Source organism: Nomascus leucogenys, chromosome 22a, assembly GCF_006542625.1.
Source record: "Nomascus leucogenys isolate Asia chromosome 22a, Asia_NLE_v1, whole genome shotgun sequence".
Classification (NCBI taxonomy): Eukaryota; Metazoa; Chordata; class Mammalia; order Primates; family Hylobatidae; genus Nomascus; species Nomascus leucogenys.
The window spans coordinates 55,653,338-55,680,397 of NC_044402.1; the positions used below are offsets into that span (position 1 = coordinate 55,653,338).

The 27,060-nt window shown below is 41.8% G+C and overlaps 1 protein-coding gene and 1 pseudogene across 3 annotated transcripts in view; one reads left to right on the top strand and one right to left on the bottom strand.

The window, feature by feature from the left end:
• ILRUN (inflammation and lipid regulator with UBA-like and NBR1-like domains) overlaps positions 1-27,060 on the bottom strand; it is a 123,212-nt gene that overhangs the window by 22,187 nt on the left and 73,965 nt on the right. For all 3 annotated transcript variants that reach the window (XM_030803316.1, XM_030803317.1, XM_030803315.1), the window contains one exon: positions 9,834-10,162. In XM_030803316.1, coding sequence (XP_030659176.1) covers positions 9,834-10,162 — 329 coding nt within the window. The remainder of the gene's footprint in view (positions 1-9,833; positions 10,163-27,060) is intronic.
• LOC100581897 lies at positions 19,696-20,524 on the top strand (annotated as a pseudogene).

The following is a 27,060-nucleotide window of genomic DNA, read 5'->3' on the forward strand; positions in this document are numbered from 1 at the left end:
TCTAAGGAAGCTCCCATTTTTCCTGAGATACAACAGTTCTTAACCTTACATTTTGTTCTGGTCCTGCTGGAACACAATTAAAGCAGACTTAGCTGAGAACAAGTCATTTGAAACCTGAGCATCTATACCAGGAGCCATTCTTACACTTTTGAATTATACTTTATCTGTTTGAACCTATAAATTTCACAAGTCCTACTTTGAGAACTTTCATCAGAAATTAAAATGCTGAATTCAGAGTATGGGGAAGAGAATGAGCCCTTATAACCAAAATAAAACATGCTGGCAATCTTGGGAACATTAGCTCTGCTTCAGGCACAAGAGTGCACAGCATCAGAACAACCTCAAACAATGCTCAGAGCCCAAAGCAAATAAAATGGAGCTGGACAGCTTTGAAGCTACTGAGGAACAAAAAGGAAAGTTCCTGGAGATACTTTTTATTCTCAGTCAGATAGTAATGTTACAAACAACAAAAGACATTTTCTAAGGCCCATAGTTATGTTTGCTTAATTTATTTAAAAAATACACACAACATTCATGCCAATGTAAACACCAGCAAGGCTGCGAGGACTTTACTGGCTCTTCTGGGTTTTCAAAAGAGAATCATCAAAATATTAAGCCCAGAGTCTCCTGGCAAGTCCCTTCTGGTACAGAGTGTGCTAATCTGCCAGCCAACTGGGACAGGTCCCTTGGTTGCTCTGTGTTGCTTCTTACCGGCCACACATTCTTTTGCAGTTCCCACAAATGAACGAAGAGGTCTCTACGACCTGACACTAAGTGCATAAACTACCTTCAGAGAATAGCCAACAAACTTCACTTGCCAGCAACCTCACTGTAGTGTGGTCTAGAACATTAGACTCAAACTGGATCCCTGGGTTCCAGTCTGCAGCCCACCTTCAATTTGCTGTGTGAATGTGTGCAAGTTACTTATAATACTTCCCTATTATTTTTTCAAACAAGGATTATAACTACGAAAGTCACAAGTGTGTTGTGAATGAAGAATAAGAATAAAAGCAGTAAAGGTACTGTGGATAGTATGAAATGGTTTACATGTTAGACAGACAGTGTTAAACTCAGTCCTTGGACCTCTAACTATGCCAGAGGTTCACCAGTGGGGGAATTTTGCCCCCCAGGAGACATCTGGCATGTCAAGAAACATTTCTGGTTGTTACACTGTGGGGAGGGAGGGCGGTACTATTAGCATCTAGTGGGTAAAAGGCCAGGCATGCTGCTAACCACTGTACAATGCCTAAGACACATATACCCTTGTCTTTTTAAAAAAAAAAAAGACTTAACTGGCCCAAAATGTCAACAGTCTTAATCAGTCAGCTAAGAAACCCTGACCTCCTCTCATCATTTAGGGAATCACATTCAGTCTTATAGCATTAGATGCCATCCATGTGACATAACTCTCAAATTTATATCTCCACCTAGACTTCTCTCCTACACTCGATATCCAACTTGGATATGCAACAGCCCACTTGACACCTCCATTTAGATGTTTATATAAATATCCAGCACATCCAAAATGGAACCCTGTTCTCTCCCCACTTCTACCACATCCTTTCCCCTCTCCATTGATGGTAGCTCCATCCCTCTAATTGCTCAGGCCAAAAATCCTGGTGTTATCCTTTATTTTCTCTTACATCCCCTTCCAACCTATTAGCAAATCCTGTTAGCTCTAGCTACACAATATAGATCCGGACATGGACCACTTCTCTTACCTCTGCTGCCACCAACCTGATCTGAACCACTCTTACTCTTTGCCTGGATGACGGCATTAGCTTCCCTGTTGGTCTCCTATTCCTACCCTTGCCCTGTATTTACCACACAAGAGCTAGAGTGCTCCTTTTATAGCATTAAGTTACATATATCACCCCTCTATTGAAAACCTTTTAAGGCTCCCCTTTTCCCTCAGAGCAAAAGCCCAAAGCTTTATAAGGGCCTGCAAAACGCTCCACGATCTGGTCTCTGCCCCCTGACTTCATCTTCTTCTACTCTGTCTCTTGTGGCTCTGCTCCAGGCACTGGCCTCCTTGCTATCCCTTGAACACACCAGGCAAACTTCCACTTCAGGGCTTGTACTGGTTGTCCTCTGCCTAAAATATTCTTTCTCCAGACAGGCTTTACAGAAACAAAACTCGATTTTAAAGGAACTGTAGGACAGCCCCTATGTATGTTCTATTCTAAAATACTCAGTAAATTCAAAGGGAGATTTTTAATTTGTCCCAGAAAAATAAGACCCCAGAGACTGTATCTTGTGGCCACTATCAAGGAATATAGACAGGTTTGGTTTTTCTGTGTGTGACATCAAAAAGTACAGATGCTGCTGTAACAAGAGTGAGTTAATGAAAATTTCAATGCCAACAAAAACCTAAATCCAAGTGACTACGAAGGTTTCTAGGGAATCTTTTCCCTTCTTGGAGGCTAGAGAGAAAGCAATAGCTTGTGGAGGGAAGAGGTTTAATAGTAAAAAAGTCACATAATATTTGGTCAACAATAGCCTTGATCCTCATTTAAAATGTAGCTGTACATTACAGAAAGCCCACAGATGGCCGGGCGCAGTGGCTCACGCTTGTAATCCCAGCACTTTGGGAGGCCGAGGCAGGCGGATCACGAGGTCAGGAGATCGAGACCATGGTGAAACCCAGTCTTTACTAAAAAGGGGACGTGGTGGCGGGCGCCTGTAGTCCCAGCTACTCAGAGAGGCTGAGGCAGGAGAATGGTGTGAACCCGGGAGGCAGAGCTTGCAGCGAGCCGAGATCGCGCCACTGCACTCCAGCCTGGGTGACAGAGCGAGACTCTGTCGCAAAAAAAAAAAAAAAAAAAAAAAAAAGAAAGCCCACAGATGTCAGCCCAGCTAATAAACATGTGCACTTGAACACTGCAATTGGGAAGCAATGCAGTGCGATGTTAAGCGAATACAGCATGCTTAGAAGTCAAAAATAACTGCTTTTGTTGGTATCTTGGTCTTATCATCCTGGTACGTGACCTTGGGCAAATCACTGAACCAGTCTCAGTAACTGTAAAGGAGTGATAATAACAATACTTTTATCATGGTACTGTTTGTGGACTACATGAAGTAATGCATGTCAAGCACTGAGCCTATTGTCTCTGGGGAATAAAAACTGGAGGCTGGGAAGCAGGGAGGTGACTGGAGTTTTTTGCCATAAGCTTTGTAGAACTACTTGGTTCCTTAAACTATGTAGGTTGATAAATTTTAATAATAAAAATTAAATTTAAAAAAGTCCTCAGCACAGTGCCTGGCGCATAAGTGCTCAATCAATGATAGTTTTACAGCTCTGATTAACGTACTTTCATTGGAGTGAGAATAGTGTGTTCTTACTACCTGTTCCTCGCCAGAGGGCCAAGTGACACCGATTTTCCATCTAGCTTCTCTTTGAACCATCTTTAAACCTTTCATGGAGAGGATCTTCATGTGAGAATGAAGACAACTCTAGGGTTTCATGGCAGTGGGAAGGTTACACTGGTGCTCTCTTAATGCCTCACATAAGCACTAGCCCAGTTGAGGACACCAACTACCTGCCTTCTGGTCAAACTGCCTGGGCAAATGTTGGTCCCAATTCCATGAAGTCACCCCAAACCCTTCCCTTATTATTATGTTAAACTTTTTGGCCATTTCAAAGTAGATAATAGATCACAAGCCATTACATCGCCAGGCCCACAGAACAAAAGATCTGCCTTTTCCAAACCTCCTCCAGTACCCCCCACTACTGTTTCTAAACCCTCACCTGGATGGAGAGAAAAGAACTCTTCTATGCCTTAGTCAACATAGATAGCAGCAGGTGAGAAAAAGCTGATTTCTGATGTAACAGAAGCAGACTGACTCCTGCTAGCTCCAGATACAAAATGCTCTACAGGATGACTGTCAAGAGAGGAAAGGGGTGGGGGTGGGGGAAGAGAATAAGCACATAAGCAAGCCAGCAAGCACGAGCGCGCGAGCAGATGGCACTTGGCAGGGATGGCTCTGGAGGAGCGGGATGAACCTCCCCACAAAGATAATAATAAGTTTCTCCTTCTGAACCAGCATTTGATGGAAGTAATAACAGTGGCTCAGACTGTAATCCAGTTTAAAGTGGGAATATATGACATATACCAGCCTCAAACACTTCTTTTTTTAAAAGAAAGAACAAACACAATATAAGAGCCATATTTCAAGTAACAAAATAAGTGAATTTGGGGTCCTCTTCAGCTCCCAGTGTAAATCATTACTCCTTTAGTGAAAGAAAGCAAAGCATGTAGCTGTCCTAAAGAACAGCCCCTCAATTCTGCCAGCCACACTCTTATTCCCAGCTGTCCTGAATCAGACCATTTGGGGTCTTATTGCTCTGTAAAGGCCTTCTTAGAAAACAGTGAAATTTTAAAAATTACTGGCTTATAAGAAAAAGGCGTACGTAACTTTAACAGGACTTTTTTTTCTCTTTCCACATCTCTGTGAATTGTTTTTCATCAGTTTCGCACTGTCCAAACAGAAGCTACTCTGGCCCCCCAGAGATGAGTCAGAGTGCTAGAATTCACAGCAAGGTTAGCCTTGAGTCAACAGAGTGAGCACCTATCCTACCCTGACTTGATCATCAGATGCTCTTCAGCTAATCACATAAAAAGGGATAATTAAAACACTTTCTAGCCTTCACCAGTACTTGATCTCACTGTTCACCTGGGACAGACAGTTCAGCCACAACTGAGCTGACAATCAGGCCAGCCAATTTCTAACAAAAGCAGGGAGCCAGATTTATGAATCTTTGAGGCGAGTCTGCATATATTTACTTTTCTGACTCCTTCTGACAGCTCTCCCACAAGGAGAAACCCCTTTGCATTGTGGGATGCAGCTAGGGCAGGCGTTTCCCCCAGGGACGGAGCACTGAGTTCAGGGAGCTTACGATTCAAGAACAGCTGGGAAGGACTCCAGGGTGTCCGTTTCCTGGCACTGACAGATGTGCCACTCTGTTGACATATCCACCCAGCCCTCATAGTGCAGGTGCCTGAAGCAATCTTTTACCTTCATCCTACCAACCTTAGCAAGTTAAACTGTAACTATGGAGGCAGCAGGAAACTACCTGCCTACTAAAACTGTGATCATAGGCTTCCAGAGCATCACGTTCTTTTCCAGCCTTGATGGCAAGCAGGGATCTCTCTGGAGTTAATCAGATCTATTGCCAACTCAGTGATCCCTGACACTAGCACCTCAGGCACTCCTCCTCCCTAGCCAATAAAGATGGCACCTGAGCCAGGCACGGTGGCTCACGTCTGTAATCCCAGCACTTTGGGAGGCCGAGGTGGGCAGACCACTTGAGGTCAGGAGTTCAAGACCAGCCTGGCCAACATGGTGAAACCCTATCTCTACTAAAAATACAAAAATTTAGCTGGGCATGGTGGTGCGTGCCTGTAATCCCAGCTACTCGTGAGACTGAGGCAGGAGAATCGCTTGAACTCAGGAGGCAAAGGCTGCAGTGAGCCGAGATCGTGCCACTGCACTCCAGCCTGGGCAACAGAGCGCGACTCCTGTCTCAAAAAACAAACAAACAAACAACAACAACATCAAAATGGCACCTGGGCTGAACTGAAAATAATTCCCAATTCCAGAGCCCCAGAGGTCTCTTTCTTCCTCTCCACTCATTCACAAATAAAAGGGTGCTAATTTACTATAAACACCACATGGCTTGTGTACTTTGAGTGTAAAAATACTTTATCTTTTTTATCAACCAGAAAAAGAAGTCACTACTTTAAAACCCAGCAAACACTGGAGCTCTTCGAAAGATGCCATAGTCAATGATCAGGTTATATAAGGGCTGTGTATCTTATTTAAACTCTGCCTCATTCACACCCTGATACTACTGGTCATCAACTCAATACAAGCTTTCCCTCAACACAACCTCCAGCCCAACAGAAGGATCTAGGGAAAGCTCAGGTTCACCTACCATGAAACACCTCCTAGTAATGTGGCACCTAGACTTGAATTCCAGCTCTGCCTCTCACTGGCCGTGTGATACTAGGCAAGTTACTTAGCTCCCTGAGCTTTTGTTTCCTCATCTAAAAATGAGATGATACATGTAAAGTACTTGGCAGCATGCCCAGCCCATACAAATAGTTAAAAAAAAATAATTCTGATATATACCTGATCTCATCACTTTGTCAGGTATACACTTCAGAACCTCAAGCATGCCTGCCTTTATAAATAAATAAATTACATATTCTCAAGCCAAATATAAATGTTTAGGATTATCTCTGCATTTAAGGCTCACCTTTCGCAAAGATTTATGATAGATGTCCACTCATATTTATGACAGATGTCCTCCACATAACTAATTCTTTTCAGCGTCATTTGTATAATTATTCCATCCCTACTCGTCAAAAAAACACACTGCAACCAACTGAACCTATCTCCCACTGTCCATCACCCATATCTCGTGACCACAGGCCCCTTACTCTCACTCTGCCCTTGGCACTTCAATTGTTCTCCATGTCCTTGCTGTCTGTCCATCTTTCCAAATCTCACCCATCCTCTGCAAAGCCCTTTCCTTCAACTCCATCTCCATTTCATCTCTGCTTCTCTCTTATTGCACCCTTCCAGCCATTACATACAATACAGGCTGGGAGCAGTGGCTTGCATCTATAATCTCAGCACTTTGGGAGGCCAAGGTAAGAGGATCACTTGAGTCCAAGAGTTCAAGACCAGCCTGGGCAACATAGGGAGACCCCATCTCTACAAAAAAAAATTAAAAATTAGCCGACTGTAGTGTCGTGAGCCTGTAGTCCCAGCTACCCGGGAGGCTGAGATGAAGGATCGCTTGAGCCCAGGAAGTCAAGGCTGCAGTGAGCTGAGATTGTGCCACTGCACTCCAGTTTGGGTGGCAGAGTGAGACTCCATCTCAAAAAAACAATACATATACACACACACAAAACCCAAAACACAAATTATATATTTGGACTGTATTGCTCTCTATTGACCAAATTCATACTTCATTTTGACTGAACTGCTCTCTAATTGCTTTGTGCATGTTTCATTTCCCCTACTGTACTGCGGGCTCCTAGTGGGTAGGGATCCTTTTATTCTTCAAGTCTCCTAATGTACGATGTACACTGCTCTGAACAGTGCACAGATGTATGAATATTTACTGATGACTACCTCCTACACCCTATTCTAAGGAGCCCTGAGAGCTAGAGTGGAGTTGACTCAACTTTAGACAGAAATGCCTTCAGGGAACCTGCTCGATGCTTCATATAAATGCTTTCTAATATTCTGCTTAGATTAGGAAAAAAAGGAGACCCCAATTTCCCTTTGGCATCTAAGTTACACATTTTCAACGCATTATAGTCAACAGTCTTTTTGGATATTATCTCTAATGGGAAGCTTTTCTCTACAGTTCTTGCAAATGCTACTTCTAAATGATCCTACAAAGTCCAGGAAAAAAATTAGATAACATATTAACACTAGGAGTTCATCAACTCCAAGAAATAAGTCAATAACCTCACCATAGTGCAGACCTTCCAAAAGAAGCAACCCCTGGTAGGACCTTAATTAAAGCTGGCAGAAAACACCAGCCCACCATTCCCAACCATCTGTGATGACTGTGTGCAACCATCACAGAGGTGGTTAAAAAGCATCAGCCCCTAAAGGGGAGGAAAACAATTAATGGGCTCTCAATTCAGGAAGACAAGTACAGTGCCCTGGCCAAGAACAGCAGCCCTCTCCTAAAACTGCAGTGATGGCCAAGCCAGAAAGCTCGTATTTGGGTGAGGCAGCTTCCATTAGAGAAAGCACGGGAGCAATTGGTTGTTTTGCCTTAATGTTCATCTTCCCATTAAACCCAACAGACTCAAGTTCTCATTCTAACAAAGCATGCTTAGCCCAGGGCTGGCCCATTTACCACCCCGAACAGTCACAGACTCTGGAGGGTTAAATTCAAGAAAAAATACTAGAGAAACAGGAGCTTAGAAGAAAATATTTTATTTATTAAGAGTGTTAAGATGTGAAACGTCTTTCCTCAAATACAGGCAATTTACTCTCTTGCCAATTTACTTCTCTTATATCCTATACAATTAACACTAATCCACAAAATCCTTTGTAATGAACATCCAATCAACCAATAAATTAATCCTCCATTTATGCTATTACTACTGAATGAAGTCTTTCCTACTAGACCACGTGAAAGAGGACTCTAATCCTTCATTTATGCTATTACTACTGAATGAAGTCTTTCCTACTAGACCACCTGAAAGAGGACTCACATCACCAGGTTTCTTAATTTGTCTCTTGATCTAGACCACATTTAAACTACTGGTCAGGCCAGGCACGGTGGCTCATGCCTGTAATCCCAACACTTTGGGAGGCCAAGGCGAGTGGATCACCTGAGGTCAAGAGTTAGAGACCAGCATGACCAACGTGGTGAAACCCCATCTCTACTAACAATACAAAATTAGCTGGGTGTGGTGGCACATGTCTGTAATCCCAGCTACTCGGGAGGCTCAGGCAGGAGAATCGCTTGAACCTAGGAGGCAGAGGTTGCAGTAAGCCGAGACTGCGCCACTGCACTCCAGCCTGGGCAAGAAGAGCGAAACTCCGTCTCCAAAACAAAAAAACAAAACCAACAACAACAAAAAAGGAGGGCCGGGCGCGGTGACTCACACCTGTAATCCCAGCAGCACTTTGGTAGGCCAAGGCGGGAGGATCACTTGAGGTCAGGAGTTCGAGACCAGCCTAGCCAACACAGTGAAACTCTGTCTCTACTAAAAATACAAACATTAGCCAGGCATGGTGGTGGGCGCCTGTAATCTCAGCTACTCAGGAGGCTGAGGTAGGAGAATTTCTTGAGCCTGGGAGGCGGAGGTTGCAGTCAGCCAAGATTGTGTCACTGCACTCCAGCCTGGGTGACAGAGCAAGGTTCCATCTTGGAAAAAATAAATAAAAATAAAATAAAACTACTGGTCAGAAAAATATCATTCTTACAACATAGTCACTTGCCCCTCAAATAAACATAAACTTTATTTTTAAAATTTAAGGTGAACGCCAACATGAATTGAAGCCAGGATAGACATAACAGTTTATGTGGTAATATGAGTAGGATGCTAAGCTTACTATGCAGCATTATTATTCAGAGAAGAATACACAGGAATGCTCACAGGACTCAACCACATGAACCACCTACAACAGTGAACTCCCAGCATCAGGGCTTTATTCAACCGACCAAAACCAACAACCAGGAACCATCATCACCTTAGCAAACTGTGGAAGATACTGTTTAATCAACTGGCATAGAAGAAAACAGATCAAGAAATTAAACACCTAGAAGAGTGCCTCACAACAATCAGAATATTTAAAATCAAAGTTAACTCAACAAACAATTCTCTCACTTATTCACCACATTTGAAAAGTCAAAATATCACTGAGGCCTCTCTGGGTTGTGGATAAGGAAGTCGGTGGGCCATAAAGGACTGAAAAGACATCAACAAGACATGTCAACAGGGTAAATAAAGCAAAGCCCAACAACAATATTTAGAATAAATAACTGAGCAACATTCTTTCTTTTTTTAAAATACTAAAGGTAAAGAACTTCACTCTTTCAACACCCAACCATAGCAGAGAGACAGGAGTAAATTATAAATGTGGATGAAACAACATCCACACGACATGAAGATGGGGGTGGGGAAAGCAGAGAAGGGGTAAGCTTTTGCATTGTTGTTGTTGGCAGGAGAGCTGAGCAGTCTTAAAGAACCTCCTCTGGGGAGCGGCAGTCTAGGATTCTAGGTTTGCCATGAAGGGGTATCACAAGTCCCAAGGCCCACCACCTACCCCTTCTCTTCTCCAAGGGCACCTACCTTACTGTAAGTCACTACTGATAAGTTGTTTGCATGACTGCTGGGAGACAGATTTACAGAGTTCTGTGACAGTCTATTCTGGTCTTGCTCAGTTTGGTCAGGAGCAGAAGCCCATGTGTTTTTGCTGATCGAGTCGAACTCGGAGCCCCCAGGGTCTTTTAAGTTGTTTTCATCTGATTGTCGGTTCTTTTGGGGAGAGGCAAAAGGGTTGAAGTTTCCTTCTACCTTACGATGCGGCTGTGTGTTGAACTCCGTTTCAAAAGATGACAGCTGCTGCGTTACTCCTAAAAGTCCACCCACCTCCACACTGAGAATCACCCAGATGACATCTGAAACAAAAAGGTAACTCATTTCAATGCCAGGCTTACCCTTAAAGGCCCAAGATAGCCACCACCAAAAACCCCAAACAATATCCAAACCACAGAATGAAACATTCTTCTATATGCTAGTTTTAAAAGCTTGCTAACAAAGCTGTCTGGTACATTTGCACTGCATGCATAGCTACATTTTTGGTAATGTCAAATTCAAATTCTAGTATAAATTCAGCAGAGGTCTGTGGTGAGATCCATGAAACTCTATTTATAAAAAGCTTACCAGTTGATGCCAATGCACCGTCATCTTTGGAAATCATTATTCCAGAGAACGATCAATAGATAGAAATCAAAAGTTACTCTTCCTAGAATTAGTATCTCTTTGTGGTTTTTCACTTTATTTTACATGTATTTTACAATTATGAGAATTACAATTTTATCAACGCTCTTCCCTTTGGGGGCAATTTAGAATGACTATATGTTGTCCAAACTAGGACAAATGAGAGTGAAAAGAGGGACCTATTAATAATTATGCCAGGACTAGCACTTATCTAGACAAAATGGAAGATACTATCACCCTGGCTATTTTCTCAATCTATTTGACCAAAAGACACCAAGAATTTGGCATGCCTCAGACTTTCTAAAATACCCAATTTAACACCTGCTTTGCTTTTCTGTCATACAGTCATGCATTGCTTAATGAAGAAGATATGTTCTGAGAAATGTATCATTAGGCAATTTATCACTGTGTGAACATCATAGAGTGTACAAACCTAGATGGTAGAGCCTACTACACACCTAGGCTATATGGTATAGCCTATTGAGCTTAGGCTACAAATCTCTACAGCATGTTACTGTACTGTTACTGTACTGAATACTGTAGACAACTGTAATACAACAGTAAGTATATGTGTATCTAAACGTATCTAAGGCCAGGCCAGATTTCATGTCTGTAATCCTGGGCACTCTGGGAGGTCTAGGCAGGAGGATCACTTCAGACCAGGAGTTTGAGACCGGCCTGGGTGACACAGGGAGACCGTGTCTCTACCAAAAATTTAAAAATTTACTGGCCGTGGTGGTGCTCGCCTGTAGTCCCAGCTACTTGGGGGACAGAGATGGGAGGATCACTTGAGCCCAGGAGGTAGAGGCTGCAGTGAACTGTGATTACACCAATGCACTCCAGCCCAGGCAACATAGCACGACCCTGTCTTAAAAAAAAAAAAAAAAAATTACAGTCATGGGTGGTGGCTCATGCCTGTAATTCCAACACTTTGGGAGGCTGAGGCAGGCAGATCACTTGAGGTCAGAAGTTCGAGACCAGCCTGGCCAACATAGTGAAACGCCGTCTCTACTGAAAATTAAAAAATTAGCTGGGCATAGTGGCGGGTGCCTATAATCCCAGCTACTCAGGAGGCTGAGGCAGGAGAATTGCTTGAGCCTGGGAGGTGGAGCCGAGATTGTGCCACTGCACTCTAGCCTAGTTGACAGAGCAAGACTCCATCTCAAAAAAAAAAAAAAAAAAAAATTTAAAAATTTAAAAAATAGCTAAACATAGAATAGTAAAATATATGATATGAAAGATAAAAAATGATATACCTGTCTAGGGAACTTACTATGGAGCTTTCAAGCCTGGCAGTTGATCTGGGTGAGTGAGTGAGTGAATGTGGATATTACTAAACACTAACGTAGACTTCATAAACACTGTGCACTTAGGTTACACCAAATTCATTAAAAAACAAACTACAATGTTATGGAAGCTACAGTGTCACTAGGTAATGAGAATTTTTCAGCTCCATTGTAACTTTATGGGACTACCATCACTGACCAAAATTTCATTATGCAGTACACGACTATTGAGGGAAACTCTACCACCTACCCACAATTAAACCATAAATGTATTTTTAAATAGATGCACCATAGGACATTTGGTCACAGTTCAGGCTCTTGATTTGCTCAAGTGCCAAAGCTAAGGGTTCAAATAAAAAAAGAAAGTAGCGGTTCCTGAACCTTTGATGTTCAGCACCTCACTCCAGAGAACAGTGATACATACATTCCTGCTGGAAGGTTTTCAAAAAGCAAAATACAGAAAGGCCAAGAAGCTTTTAACTGTGTGAACCCTACTGAACACAAATACGAAAAATTGTCTAGGCTCCTAAATAACTGTTGAATGGTTGATAGAAAAAGGCAAATGCATTCCATCAGTTAGCTACCTAGAAATAGAGATAATATAATCCTAGAACAAACACTAAAAACAAGTAGTGAAGGAAACTAAGGAAAACTCTCTTAGTCTGTGTTTATTCTAAATTTTTAATTTGGGCTGTATATCAAAAGAAGGCAGCCTGGCTGGTCACGGTAGCTCATGCCTGTAATCCCAACACTTTGGGAGGCTGAGGTGGATGGATCCCTTGAGGTCAGGAGTTCAAGACTAGCCTGGCCAACATGGCGAAACCCTGTCTCTACTAAAAATACAAAAATTAGCTGGATGTGGTGGTGCATGCCTGTAGTCTTGGCTACTTGGGAGGCTGAGATGGGAGAATCGCTTGAACCTGGGAGGCGGAGGTTGTTATGTAGTGAGCTGAGATCGCGCCCCTGCACTCCAGCCTGGATGACAGAGTAGGAGCCTATCTCAAAAAAAAAAAAAGCAGCGGGCGGCGGGGGGGTGGAATCTTAAAGTGTCATACAACCATAAAAACTTAGAGGTTTGGGAGCTGTATTAGTGAAACCCCGTCTCTACTAAAAATACAAAAAATTAGCTGGGCATGGTGGCGGGCACCTGTAGTCCCAGCTACTCGGAGAGGCTGAGGCAGGAGAATGGCGTGAACCCGGGAGGCGGAGTTTGCAGTGAGCCGAGATTGCGCCACTGCACTCCAGCCTGGGCGATACAGCGAGACTCCGTCTCAAAAAAAAAAAAAAAAAAAAAAAAAAGAACTGGTTGTATCCAAACAGCTAAGAGTCAGACCCTAGTAAGTGGAGATGCAGTGACATCTGCTGTTCACTCCTGGAATTAGCAACTTCTTTCTCCTCTAAGAGGAAATTAAAACCACCAGCAGCACTAGTATGACTCACAGGAATGTGCATTCATTCCAGATACACTTATCATTAAAGAAAATATGGCCGGGCGTGGTGGCTCATGCCTGTAATCCCAGCACTTTGGGAGGCCAAGGCAGGTGGATCACAAGGTCAGGAGATCGAGACCATCCTGGCTAACAGAGAGGTTGAGGCAGGAGAATGGCGTGAACCCGGGAGGCGGAGCTTGCAGTGAGCCGAGATCGCGCCACTGCACTCCAGCCTGGGCGACTGAGCAAGACTCCGTCTCAAAAAAAAAAAAAAAAAGAAGAAAGAAAATATAAATCCCCATGTAAACTAGCATCATAAAAGTTAAACCTCTTAACACTGCACATGTAGTGTGCCACTTCCCTTGAAAATCTGGGACAGTGCCAGGAATAGTGGGTCAGAGGACCTGTGTTCAAAGCTCAATCTCATAAATCAATCCAATGAAGTGGGTCAATCCAATAGCAGGCAGCCTGAGGGAGAATCATTCCATGCTCTCCTATCTTAGCTTTCTAACACAAGACAGCATTCCTTCACTCTACTATTTGTTTTTCCCAAACAGATAAGCCCTACAATACAGGCTGAGTATTCCTAATTTGAAAATCCAAAACTTTCTGACCACCAATCTGACACTCAAAAGAAAAGCTCATTGAATCATTTCAGATTTTGAATTTTTGGATTAGGGATGATGAACTGATATAACGCAAATATTCAAAAATCCAAAAAAATCTAAAGTCTGAAACACTTCTGGTCTCAAGCATTTCAGATAAGGGATACTCAACCTGTACTTTTACTCCTACTTCTTGTCTACCACCCATCTGTTTTAAAAATAAATTCTTTTGTAAGTACATGATAGATTTGGCACACAGCTACTAAGCTACAGGTCATATGCTTCATTCTCTTAGCTCAGGAAACTAAATGCTTATGAGAAAGCTATTCTGAAAGCTGTTATCCATAAATAAGACTAATGACTTACCACCACCCCTTTTCTCTCTTTAGAATTAAAGCGTCTTTAGGCTGGGTGCAGTGGCTAGCACCTGTAATTCCAGCACCCTGGGTGGTTGAGGCAGGAGGATCACTTGAGCCCAGGAGTTTGAGACCATTCTGGGCAACACAGTGAGACTTCTTTCCCCCTCCCCCTCTCCTTCCCTCTCGTTTCCTTTCTTTCTTTCTTTCTGATGTCTTTTTTTTTTTTTTTAATTAAATTTTTAGTAGAGATGAGGTCTCACTATGTTGCCAAGGTTGTCAAACTCCTGGGCTCAAGTGATCCTCCTGGTTCAGCCTCTCCAAGTATTGGGATTACAGGCATAAGCCACTGCACTGGCCAAAAATGTCTTTAGTATGACTCACCACAACTTATCATACTTAAGCCACCTCCCCCTCTCTTTGCATTGGCTATTGCTCAGCTCTGTACATAGATTCTACATAGTAGCTATAAAAGGAAAGTCATTTGAGAAGCCACTGATTTATAAACACCAACAATAAGTATCAGTTCTGACCCTCCTAAGTTACTGCTGCAATGGGTCATCATGAACAGCAAAATACACCTTCTACAAGGTACAATCTCAGTCATCCTGTACCACTTCTAGACCTTATATTCCAGAACACGTTCACCCCCTGCCAACTGTATTATTTTTAATCAAACAAATGAAAAAGTAAAGGTAAAGATGGCCTAATAAGCTTGTTTCATAGACAATGACCATTCCCAATTCTTACCAGAATGCCTTGATTACTGAGATAAGAACTAGCTGCTAGCCAGATACTTTACCATCTGTTATAATAAAACCACAGTGGAAGAGATCATCCAATGAAACTGCTTCATTTTCTAGATTTAAAAAATCTGAAGTCTAGAGGTAAAAGTGATGGGCTCGAGGTCATAATTCAAGATAAAGCAGACTGAGAACACCCAGCTTTTAGTATAGCTTTAAAAACTCACACCTAACAGGAACGTGGGAACCCAAGTACCCAGGGAACTAAAGCTATGGTTAAGTCAGTCCCATTTCCCAAGCCATAGTATCTTTACCCACAGACATATGATCTTTGGCACCAATAGGAAGAATGGACCACCAAATGTCCCAGAGAAGTAGCCAAGGAGGTAAAATCACGTGCCATGAGAACACAATGAGGACTTAGTAAGCAAATAGAGACCCTGATTTTAAAATGTCTGGCCTTAAGGAGATTTTCTTTTAAAGCACCTGAGGCCAGTCACGGCCACTCACATCTGTAATCCCAGCACTTTGGGAAGCCAAGGTGAGCAGACTGCTTCAGCTCAGGAGTTTGCGACCAGCCTATGGCAACACCAGCCTAGGCAACATGGTGAAACACTGTTTCCACAAAAAATACAAAAATTAGCCAGGCATGGTGGCACATGCTTGTAGACCCAGCTACTTGGGAGGCTGAGGTGGGAGGATAGCCTGAGCCTGGGAGGTCGAGTTTGTACCACTGCGCTTCAGCCTGGGCAACAGAGTGAGACCCTGTCTCAAAAAATAATAATAATAAAAATAAAAAGCACCAGAGACAGAACATTAGAGCTAGAAAGTACTGTAAATGTTATCTCATTCAACTTGTCCCTTTACAGATGACAAAACTTCATTATTATAGTATAAACTTCCTTTTGTAAAAATACATCATAAATTACTAAAGACAGAACATAGCTTTCTTATTTCTTAATCTTGGACTGTAAGTGTAAAAGAGGCCAGGTACAGTGGCAAATGCCTGTAATGCCAGCACTTTGGGAGGCCAAAGCAGGTGGATCACTTAAGGTCAGGAGTTCCAGACCAGCCTGGACAACATGGTGAAACCCCATCCCTACTAAAAATACAAAAATTTGGCTGGGTGCGGTGGTTCACGCCTGTAATCTCAGCATTTTGGGAGGCTGAGGTGGGTGGATCACGAGGTCAGGAGATCAAGACCGCCCTGGCTAACACAGTGAAACCCCATCTCTACTAAAAATACAAAAAAATTAGCCGGGCGTGATGGCGGGTGCCTGTAGTCCCAGCTACTCAGGAGGCTGAGGCAGGAGAATGGCGTGAACCCGGGAGGCGGAGCTTGCAGTGAGCCGAGATCGCGCCACTGCACTCCAGCCTGGGCGACAGTGAGGGACTCTGTGTCAAGAAAAAAAACAAAAAACAAAAAACAAAACCCCCAAAATTTGTCACATGCGGTGGTGTGCACCTGTAGTCTCAGCTACCTAGCATGCTGAGGCATGAGAATCACTGGAACCTAGGAGGAGGTGGAGGTCGCAGTGAGCCGAGATCGCATCACTGCACTCTGGCCTGGGTGACAGAGTGAGACCCTGTCTCAAAAAAAAAAAAATAACAACAACAAAAAAAATCCAAAACCAATCAAACAAATTTTTAAAATAAGTGTAAGAGAATAAAAGGAAAATGTTTAACTTGGAGCTCACATCCATAATCTTAACGATTCATACTGACATACAAAGACATCAAAGATTATGGTCAGATAAAAAATGTCTGCATACATGTAAAAGCTAGCATCAGAGGTCAAATCACATCATAATCAGCATATACACATCCACAATTTCTCCAGTAAAATCAAATAGTAAAAATCAGTGCAACATTCCCAACTGGTAAATCTGTTTCTGATGGGATATAATTCTGAAACTGCTGTCCATGTATACTGGGGCTGAACAAATAAGTAAACGATGTTAGATAGTGGGAACAAGGTTTCTCACTTTTGAAGATATTATAGATATAAGCAAGAAAGGAAGGCATTCTAAAAATGAATGCTGTGGTATTGAATTAAAGTCAGAGATGACAATATAAGTTCCTGGTTATAATAGATGAAGAAATACAGAATCAGTTGTAGATATGTCCATATACAAAAGTTGGTGTGCATACATGTATTATCTAGCTCTGTTTGCCAAGAAGGACTAGAAGTTATGACACCCCAGTAGCAATGAACGTACCCAGTGCCCAGATTTTGGTTTCTATATAGGATTCTCCAATAAAAGGGACAAGAGCTCCTTGGATAAATGGCTGATTCTGCAGCTAGCGCATGGAAAATACAAGATGAATCTGAAACATCCTATAGTACCAGAAAGAAAGTGGTCAAAGAACAAAAGGATAAGGGCATGTCACAGGGACATATAAACCAACCAGAAAGAACTCCCACTGGCCAAAGCTGGAACAATTCGAGCAACATAATAAATAACATAGTTTTAAGTCACAATCCAAAGTATAAAATAAACATACATGAATCCTGGCTGGGTGCGGTGGCTCACGCCTATAATCCTTGCACTGTGGGAGGCCAAGGCAGGTGGATCGCCAGGTCAGGAGATCGAGACCATCCTGGCTAAAACGGTGAAACTCCGTCACTACTAAATACACAAAAAATTAGCCGGGCATGGTGGTGGGCACCTGTAGTCCCAGCTACTCGGGAGGCTGAGGCAGGAGAATGGCGTGAACCCAGGAAGCAGAGCTTGTAGTGAGAAGAGACAGCGCCACTGCCCTCCAGCCTGGGCGACAGAGCGAGACTCCATCTCAAAAAAAAAAAAAAAAAAAAAAAATATATATATATATATATATATATATAATAATATATATATATATATATTTTCATGGATCCACAGTGTTATACATATAAGTCAGAGAGAAGAGACAAACTTCCTAACAGAGGAATTCCAAACAATATATGTAGATACTCCCTGTTTCCAAGAGGTAGAGCTTAATTCTATACATCTCCCATTCCCTCCTTAAGAGTGGGCTAGCCTTGTGATTCGCTTCCAAAAAATTGAATAGGGAGAAGGAAAAACAGTAACTCTACAATAGAAAAACCTGGCAAACATACTACTTAACCAAGTGATCAAGGTTAGCATCACCAGTGATATTTGATGAATATCAAGTACCCTTGATAGGGTGCTTTACCTCTGTGGTATTCTTCCTAAAGCCTGTAACATCAGTCTAATCATGAGGAAAACATCAGACAAGCTCAGATTACGTGTCATTCTACAGGATACTTGCCAGTATTCCTTAAGACAGTCAAGAGTCATGAAAAACACTGAAAGACTGAGAAATTGTCACGGACTAGAAGAGATTGGGACACATGACAACTAAGTGTAATGTGGTAGCCTAGATTGGATTCTGGAATAGAAAGAGGTCATTAGTGAAAAAATTGGTGAAATCCAAATAAAGTCTGGAGTTTAATTAATAGTAATATACCAATGTTGATGTCTTTAACAAGTGTACTACTATGATAATGTAAGGTGATAACAATAGGAAAAACTGGGTACATAAAACTCTATATTTGCAACTTCTCTGTAAAACTAATTATTACAAAATATAAAGTCTACTAAAATAAATTGGTACAGTATTAGAAAATCATATTTCAGAAATTAACAGGTAAAACTGCAATAGAGGCCAGGCATGGTGGTTCACGCCTGTAGTCCCAGAACTTTGGGAGGCTGAGGTGGGTGGATCGCCTAAGGTCAGGAGTTCAAGACCAGCCCGGCCAACATGGCGAAACGCTGTCTCTACTAAAAATACAAAAATTAGCCAGGCATGGTGGCACACACCTGGAATCCCAGCTACTGGGGCGGCTGAGGCAGGAGAATCACTTGAACCTGGGAGGGGCAGGTTGCACTGAGCCGAGATCATGCCACTACACTCCAGCCTGGGACACAGAGCTAGACTCCATCTTAAACAAAAACAAAAGCAAAAACTGCAATAGAGCTGATGCAGACCACTCTCTATGGAGAGAACTGACTAGCAAAAGACAGTGTTTTCATATCTAGCAAGGGGTAGAACAACGTTGAGCAGGGCAAAAAGGAAACCATCATGCGCCCAAGTCCTTCAGAAGCCTCAAAAACACCGTTTTATCAGCTGAAGACAGAAGCCAGTCCTATCTGCAGGGAAACACTCCCTTTCCCAGTAGAGCATTACAGATCAGTTAACGGTCTTGAAACTAGGGTTACATCAACGACTGTACAACCGAACCACCATCATCTTGATGTGGATGTTGGGCTGAGGCTGCTTGACTAATCCCAGAGCCTGTGTCTGACCAGCAGTTGTAAAGAGAAACCACTTAAGCCAAACAATAAACTGCTTCATCAATAGGCTTCCACTTGGTTCTGGGCTTCCCAAGGGGAAAGGTCAGGGGACTTGGGAAGGGACCACTTTCAAAAACCTAACATACATGGACACCTCCCAGTGGTTAAAGGTATAGCTGAGACTAAACTCTTGGACACTTCTGATCTTTAGAGCAACCACCACTCCTTGTGCCTGGGAGTTGTGAGACATGAATGTCCTGGCGTCAGGAGGCAAAGCCTGGTGAAGGTCAACATGAAGATTATGGTGGAGGCCACTTCCAGATTTGAAGGTTGTGGGTTCAAATCTTTAGGAAGATCAACCCATCTTCAAAGCAGAACAGGAACTTCACATCCCCCTAAGGATTAAGAAACAAAAGGGGTCTGGCTGCAGTCAGCTGCTGAGCTATAAGCTACAGGCTTATATTTCATCTCTATAGAAAAGCTGGGTATGTACTGTCTAGCTTCAGTGAGAAAGGCTTGAAAGTGGACTGAAACGTGCCTCAACAGTAGGCAGTGCAAAAGTCAGTATTACGCTCTTTTCAGGCTGGAACCATGGAGGGTGTCGAAGAGAAGAAGGTTCCTGCTGTGCCAGAAACCCTTAAGAAAAAGCGAAGGAATTTTGCAGAGCTGAAGATCAATCGCCTGAGAAAGAAGTTTGCCCAAAAGATATGCTTTGAAAGGCAAGGAGGAAGCTTATCTATGAAAAATCAAAGCACTATCACAAGGAATACAGGCAGATGCACAGAACTGAAATTCAAATGGCAAGGATGGCAAGAAAAGCTAGCAACTTCTATGTACCTAAACTGGCGTTTATCATCAGGATCAGAGGTATCAATGGTGTGAACCCAAAGGTCTGAAAGGTGTTGCAGCTTCTTTTCCTTCATCAATCTTTAATGGAACTTTTGTGAAGCTCAACAAGGCTTCAATTAACATGCTGAGGATTGCAGAACCATATATTGCATAGGAGTACCCAAATCTGAAGTCAGTAAATGAACTAATCTACAAGCATGGTTATGGCAAAATCAATAATAAGTGAATTGCTCTGACAGACAACACTTTGATTGCTCGACCTCTCGGTAAATATGGCATCACATGCATGGAGGATCTGATCATGAGATCTATACTGTTGGAAAATGCTTCAAAGAAGCAAATAACTTCCTGTGGCCCTTCAAATTATCTTCTGCATGAAGTGGAATGAAGAAAAAAATACCCATCTTGTAGAAGGTGGAGATGGTGGCAACAGGGTGGACCAGATCAACACGTTTATTAGAAGAATGAACTAAGGCATCTATCATGATTATTTTTCTAATCTAGTCAGTTAATAAACAGTATGTGCTCTCAAATTGAAAAAAAAAAAAAAGTCAGTATTATGAGCAGGTCTCAACATCTGTGTGTGTGTCTCTTAGAACTGCTAAGGCAGCAGTGTGTGCATACCATTGTGAAAAGAAGGAACTTCCAGTTGTCCCAGTGCTGATCTGTCTAGTCTCAACTTCTAGTCTGCACTGCCACATAATTTACTCAGCACAGTAGCCATGCTCCCCTGACACATGTCTGGGCACTCAGATTCTTTCACCACATCTGTCAACATGCCACCTACACCTCAGCACCTAAAGGGGAAAAGGGTAGAGATAGGCTCCAGTTCATCAGCTTCTCAGTGACCTCCTGATTTCCGAGGCTTAGACCCCACCAGCAGCAGAGTACCGCTGAAGGACAACCTCTACTGAAACTCTGCATCCCTACCCATTCTCATTCCCTACCACCTCTTAACTCAAATGTACATTAGAAACTTGTTCCTTAGTATTTAGTATTATACCCAGGAATTTCCTTTTAAAATGCAAATGCCCCTCAAAAAACGTATTAAGCTACCTTAAATCTAATCATCAGAGCAACAAATCAGATCAACCAATGGGAACAAGTTCACACAGGAGAGAAGAGAAGCCTAAGAAAGGCACTGAAAGGAGAACTGAAGGGGAAACAACAAAGAAACTATTCCTATTTCACAATTTTTCCACATTATGCCCTATTTCAAAAATATGAGATTTTCCCTTAAACATGGGGAGGGAGGAGTACAGCAATCATTTAATCACTTATTTCCCTCAAATCTTAGGAAACAAGGATCCTTGCTTCCCAAATCCAGGAAATCAGTGCCATGGAATTAACAGTAAAAACCTGGCTGGGGCTGAAAAATGAAAATCTGTTCAGAATGAAAAAGGAAAAAGCAACTCTCCCATAATCGGACTGGGAGGACAGACACAGATAAAGACAAGTACAAAGTTAAGAGGAAATATTATTTCTCCCAAGGTCATGCAGCAGCAGTAAAATGTCCTAATGACCCTCTCTGTGTGGCTACTGCCTTAGTACCAATAATGCTTCCAGACCTAGTTTGCTATAGCCATCTATTACTGAGAATACCCAATTGCTAAACTGCCCTTGCTTCATGTCAACACCAAAACCCTAATTATTCCTGTTTCACCTAATCCTGTCTCAGAAACAGCAACCAATCCAGAACTGACCCCTGTCCCACCAAGCATCCCTTAAAGCTTCCTCAGAATCCTTTAGCTAGAACCCAAGCCCTACAAAAGATGCTTCCCTCCTCCTTCCTGTTCCATGGCATTCCACAGTTCCTCTGAAGTGCCTTCACTCACTGCATCACATCAACAATCTGATTTTGTCAGACTACAGGCTTGTTCCTGATGATCTCTGAACCTAGATGCCTTCCTCTCTTCCTCTTCCTCATTCCAGCTCATAGATGCAGAGACCCCATCACCCCTTTCCTTACAGTCTTCCCTTTTGCATGACTGCCCTCCCCTGAAATGGGCTCACCTGGCTCAGCCATCAGCTGATACCATAAGGAAGGAGAAGAGATGTATTCATTCAATAATAAGGGCATCAGAAAATATGATAGAGAAGGAACAGCCCTGACAATAAAGGAAAACCAGGAGTCTATGGTGCTCTAGAAGCCTAGTGACAAGTGTTTCAAGAGGACAGAGGACAGAGTCACCAGCTGGGTCCAGTGCTGCTAATAAGTCAAGTCAGTAGAGTACTAAGGACAAACCATTGGATGTAGCAAAACAAAGGTCACTGGAGAGCTTGAAAAAAGCAGTCAGTTTCAGCAGAGTAATGGGGATAGACAGCTACATAGAATTTGTGAGAGTAAGAGATCAGGAGGTGGAGACAATTATTATTGGTACATTTGCAAAGAAGTTTTGCTACAATGGAGGGCAGAGAGATGAGGAAGAAGCTAGAAGAGGAGAATTAAGAATACGCATTATTTGTTAACAGCAAGAAATTTAAAACAACTCAAATGTTCATCAGTAGGTACACAGAATATATATATAGAAGGATCTTCATTTCTTCTATATCACAGAAGAAATGAAGATTTCCATTAACTTGTTTTTGAGACAGAGAGTCTCACTCTGTCACTCAGGCTGGATGGAGTGCAGTGGCATAATCATGGCTCACTGCAGCCTTGACCTCCTGGGCTCAAGTGATCCTCCCCCCTCAAACTCTTGAGTAGCTGGGACTACACGTAGGCACTTGCCACCATGCCTGACTAATTTTTTACTTTTTGTAGAAATGGGGTCTCTCTTTGTTGCCCAGGCTGGTCTTCAACTCCTGGGCTGAAGTGATCCTCCTGCCTCAGCCTTACAAAGTGCTGGGAAGACAGGCATGAGCCACCACATCTGGCCTCTATTACCTTTTAAGAGTGCTCTCTAGGATACACATATTAAGTGAAAAAAAGTGGCCAGGCACAGTGGTTCACGCCTGTAGTACTTTGGGAGGCTGAGGCAGGTGGATCACCTGAGGTTAGGAGTTCAAGATCAGCCTGGCCAAGATGGTGAAACCCCGTCTCTACTAAAAATACAAAAATTAGTCGAGCACGGTGGTGCGGGCCTGTAGTCCCAGCTACTTGGGAGGCTGAGGCAGGAGAATCGTTTGAATCTGGGAGGCAGAGGTTGCTGTGAGCCAAGATCGCACCACTGCACTCCAGCCTAGGCGACAGAGCAAGACTCTGTTTCAAAAAAAAAAAAAAAGTAAGATGCAGATCAATATCTGTAGTTATAAGTTTGTGTTAGAAAAGGGGCAAATTTATATACATTTGCTAGTGTTTGCTAAAAGAAAAAAACAATGAATAAAAATGAGTACCCTATAGCAGGAGGATGGGACTAGCTGAAGGGAGCAGGGATGGATATATATTATATCCATCTAAACATATTATGTAAAATAAGTTTTGACTTAGGAATCATAAAATGTTTCACATATTCAAAAAATAAAATTAGGTCAAGGTGGGACACCGTAAAAATGGAGATAAGTAAATTCCCTAGGATGGTGACTGGCACAAGGCAGGTGCTCAATAAGGAGCACATTATTAATGCGAAAGTACTTAGCACCATAAGTAGCATTAAAAAACTGCTTACTGTGTTGCCCTGTTGGAAGTTAGAGTCACTGTTAAGGGTAATGTCTGAGGATCGGGTATGTCTAATTTAACCTGGAGAACTATAACAACGACAGTAAATTGAAGGCAGAAAATACCTCCTTACTAAGATGTGTTAACATTTAATATTGCTAATTTAAATATAAATTATTGCAGAGCACAATGGTTCATGCCTGTAGTCTGCAGCCTCTTAGGAGGCTAAGGCAGAAGGATCACTTGAGCCCACAAATGTAGCAACACAGCTACACCCTGTCTCTACAAAAAACATTTAAAAATTAGCTGGGCATCATGGCACATGCCTGTAGTCCCAGCTACTCAGGAGGCTGAGGTGGGAGGACTGCTTGAGCCCGTAAGTTTGAGGCTGCAGTAAGCTACGATTGTGCCACTGCACTCCAGCCTGGATGACTAAGTGAGGCCCTGTCCCAAAAATAATGATACATTTTAAAATAATGATAAATTATGTTGATAACATCTACCTTTGATAAGACCGGACACTAACTTGCTAATGGACACCATCTTTGGTAGGGAAGACATACACAACAAAACAGTAACTGTTTTAAAATCCATAACACTACTTTATAGGAGTCTGCTCTGCAGACCAACCACCTCCATCAAGATCATGTGGTTTCTGAGTTAAAAATACATATTCCTTAGCCACTATCTGCAATGAACTAAAACAGGTTTCATATATAGAATCTAAGAGTTTATAATGACACCTACAAAAAGGGGGAAATCAAACCAAATCTTTAATTCTTCTTCTTCATTAATTTCATTGAAAGCAACAAAAGCACCTTCTTACTCTAACAATTGAAAATTAAAGGTAAAGAATTAAGCATTTAACCAGCCTTTTTGGTAGAAATTAAATTTCAAGATAAGTCACTGTTGAGGAAGAAAAGGATTCCCCCACTTCAAAAGAATTCTAGCTAATAAAAGTAGAAGGAATTAGTACTTTGTAACTTCTAATGAAATGATTTAGCCAATCATCACAAATTGATGAAACAATTATGCAAAATATCGATTGATGGGTAGGACCTCTGCAATGGAGGGATCAGGCTGTTACCACCTGAATCCTTTAATCTTAGCATCACTAAGAGCTAAAAAATTTTGAACAGTGAAAATAATTTTGAAAAAGAAGACTAACTTATTCCTGATGTCAAAACTTATCACCAAGTGGCCCGGCACGGTGGCTCATGCCTGTAATCCCAGCGCTTTGGGAGGCCGAGGCGGGCAGATCAGTTGAGGTTAGAAGTTCCGAGACCAGCCTGGCTAAACATGGTGAAACTCCCGTCTCTACTAAAAATACAAAAAATTAGCCGGGCATGGTGGCGTACCCCTGTGGTCCCAGGTACTCAGAAGGCTGGGGCAGGAGAATCACTTGAACCCAGGGGGCAGAGGTTGCAGTGAGCCAAGATTGTGCCACCGCACTCCAGCCTGGTGACAGAGCAAGACTCCAGCTCAAAAAAAAAAAAAACACTAGTGTGGTATTGGCAGAAAGACAGATATATAAGACCAATGGAATAGAAGAAAGTGCTCAGAAACAAACCTTGTGTATGTGGCCAAATGATTTCAACAAGGGTGCCAAAACAATTCAATGGTAAAAGGACAGTCTTCTCAAAAAATGATGCTGAGAAAACTGCATATCCACATGCAAAAGAATAAAGTTGGACCCTTACCTTATGCCATATACAAAAATTAACTCAAAATGGATCAAAGACCTAAACATATGAGCTAAAACTATAAAACTCCTAGAAAAAAGCATAGGGGAAAAGCTTCATCACATTGGATTTGGCAATGGTTTCTTGGATATGACACCAAAAGCTAATAAATTAGACATCAAAATTAAAAACTGTGCACCAAATGACACAATCAACAGAGTGAAAAGGCTACCCATGGGATGAGAGAAAATATGTACAGATCACATATGTCATAAGGGGTTAATATCTCAAATATATAAAGAACTCCTACAACTCAACAGAAAACACAACCTGATTTCAAAATGGGCAAAGGACTTGAATACACATTTCTATAAAAATACAAATGGCCAATTAGCACTTAAAAAGATACTCAACATTACTAATCACCGGGGAAATGCAAATCAAACCACAATGAGATACCACCTCACACCTATTATGATGGCTACTACTAAAAAAAAAAAAATCCTTAGTTGCCCTTGGTGAAAGCTTTTGCTTACTAGAGACATCAGAAAATGCCAAATGTTGGTGAGGACATGGAGAAATTAGAACCCTTGTGTGCTGTTAGGAATGTAAATGGTGCAGCTGCTATGGAAAACAATACGATTCCACAAAAAATTGAACATAGAATTGACAAATGATCCAGTAACTCTACTTCTAGGTATATAAACTAAAGATATGAAAACAGGGTCTCAAAGAGATATTTGTACACCCATGTTCATTCATAGCAGCATTACTCACAATAGCCAAAAGGCGGAAGTAACCCAAGTGTCCAGTAAAAGATCAATGAACAAAATGTAGTATATATATATATATATATACACCAAAATATTATTCAGCCTTTAAAAGGAAGGAAATTCTGATACATGCTATATATAATATGGACGAACCTTGATAATGTTAAGTGAAATAAAGTAATCCCAAATGGACAGATACTATATAATTCCACGTATGTGAGGTACCTAAGGTAGTCAAAATCAGAGACAGCAGAATGGCAGTTTCCAATGCCTGGGGTGAAGGGGAATGGAGAATTATGAATAGGTACAGAGTTTCAGTTTTGCAAGATGAAAGGAATTCTAGAGGTGAATACTGGTGATGCTTGTGAATATACTTATCGCCAGTGAACTGTACACTTAAAAATGGTTACAATAAATTGCATGTGTTATTTTACCACAATTAATCAAAACAAAAACATCAGAGGCCTACTGATTCTGTTATGTCTTGAAGGCCAATCAGTAATTTATTATGTGGCAGAATTAGAATTAGAAGTCAGATATTTTTCACTCCTGGTCTAGTGCTTAGTGATGACATGTTGCAACACTCCCACCCCACCCCTGGTCAGTTTTGAGACTTCCACTAATCAGAAAATAACTAATACTCATGGAGAAAACACTTCCTGGAAGAAAAGATGGAAATATTATCCTAATAATTTAAACTTCTATAGCCTACGAAAAAAAGCATAATCTGAGTGGGTAATAGCACTACCACAAAAAAACGTAATATAGTAGGAAACTACACTTAAGAACTTAAATTACTAATTTAAATTTCAAAGTACAATTGTGTTTAAGGATATGCAGGAAATCAAAATGATAGCTACAGTACATTAAGAGGCAAATCTATGCAGCTGGCATAAAATCATTTTGGCATTAATGTTGAAAAGCACTTAAATATAACATTGGATAAAAAGGCTTAA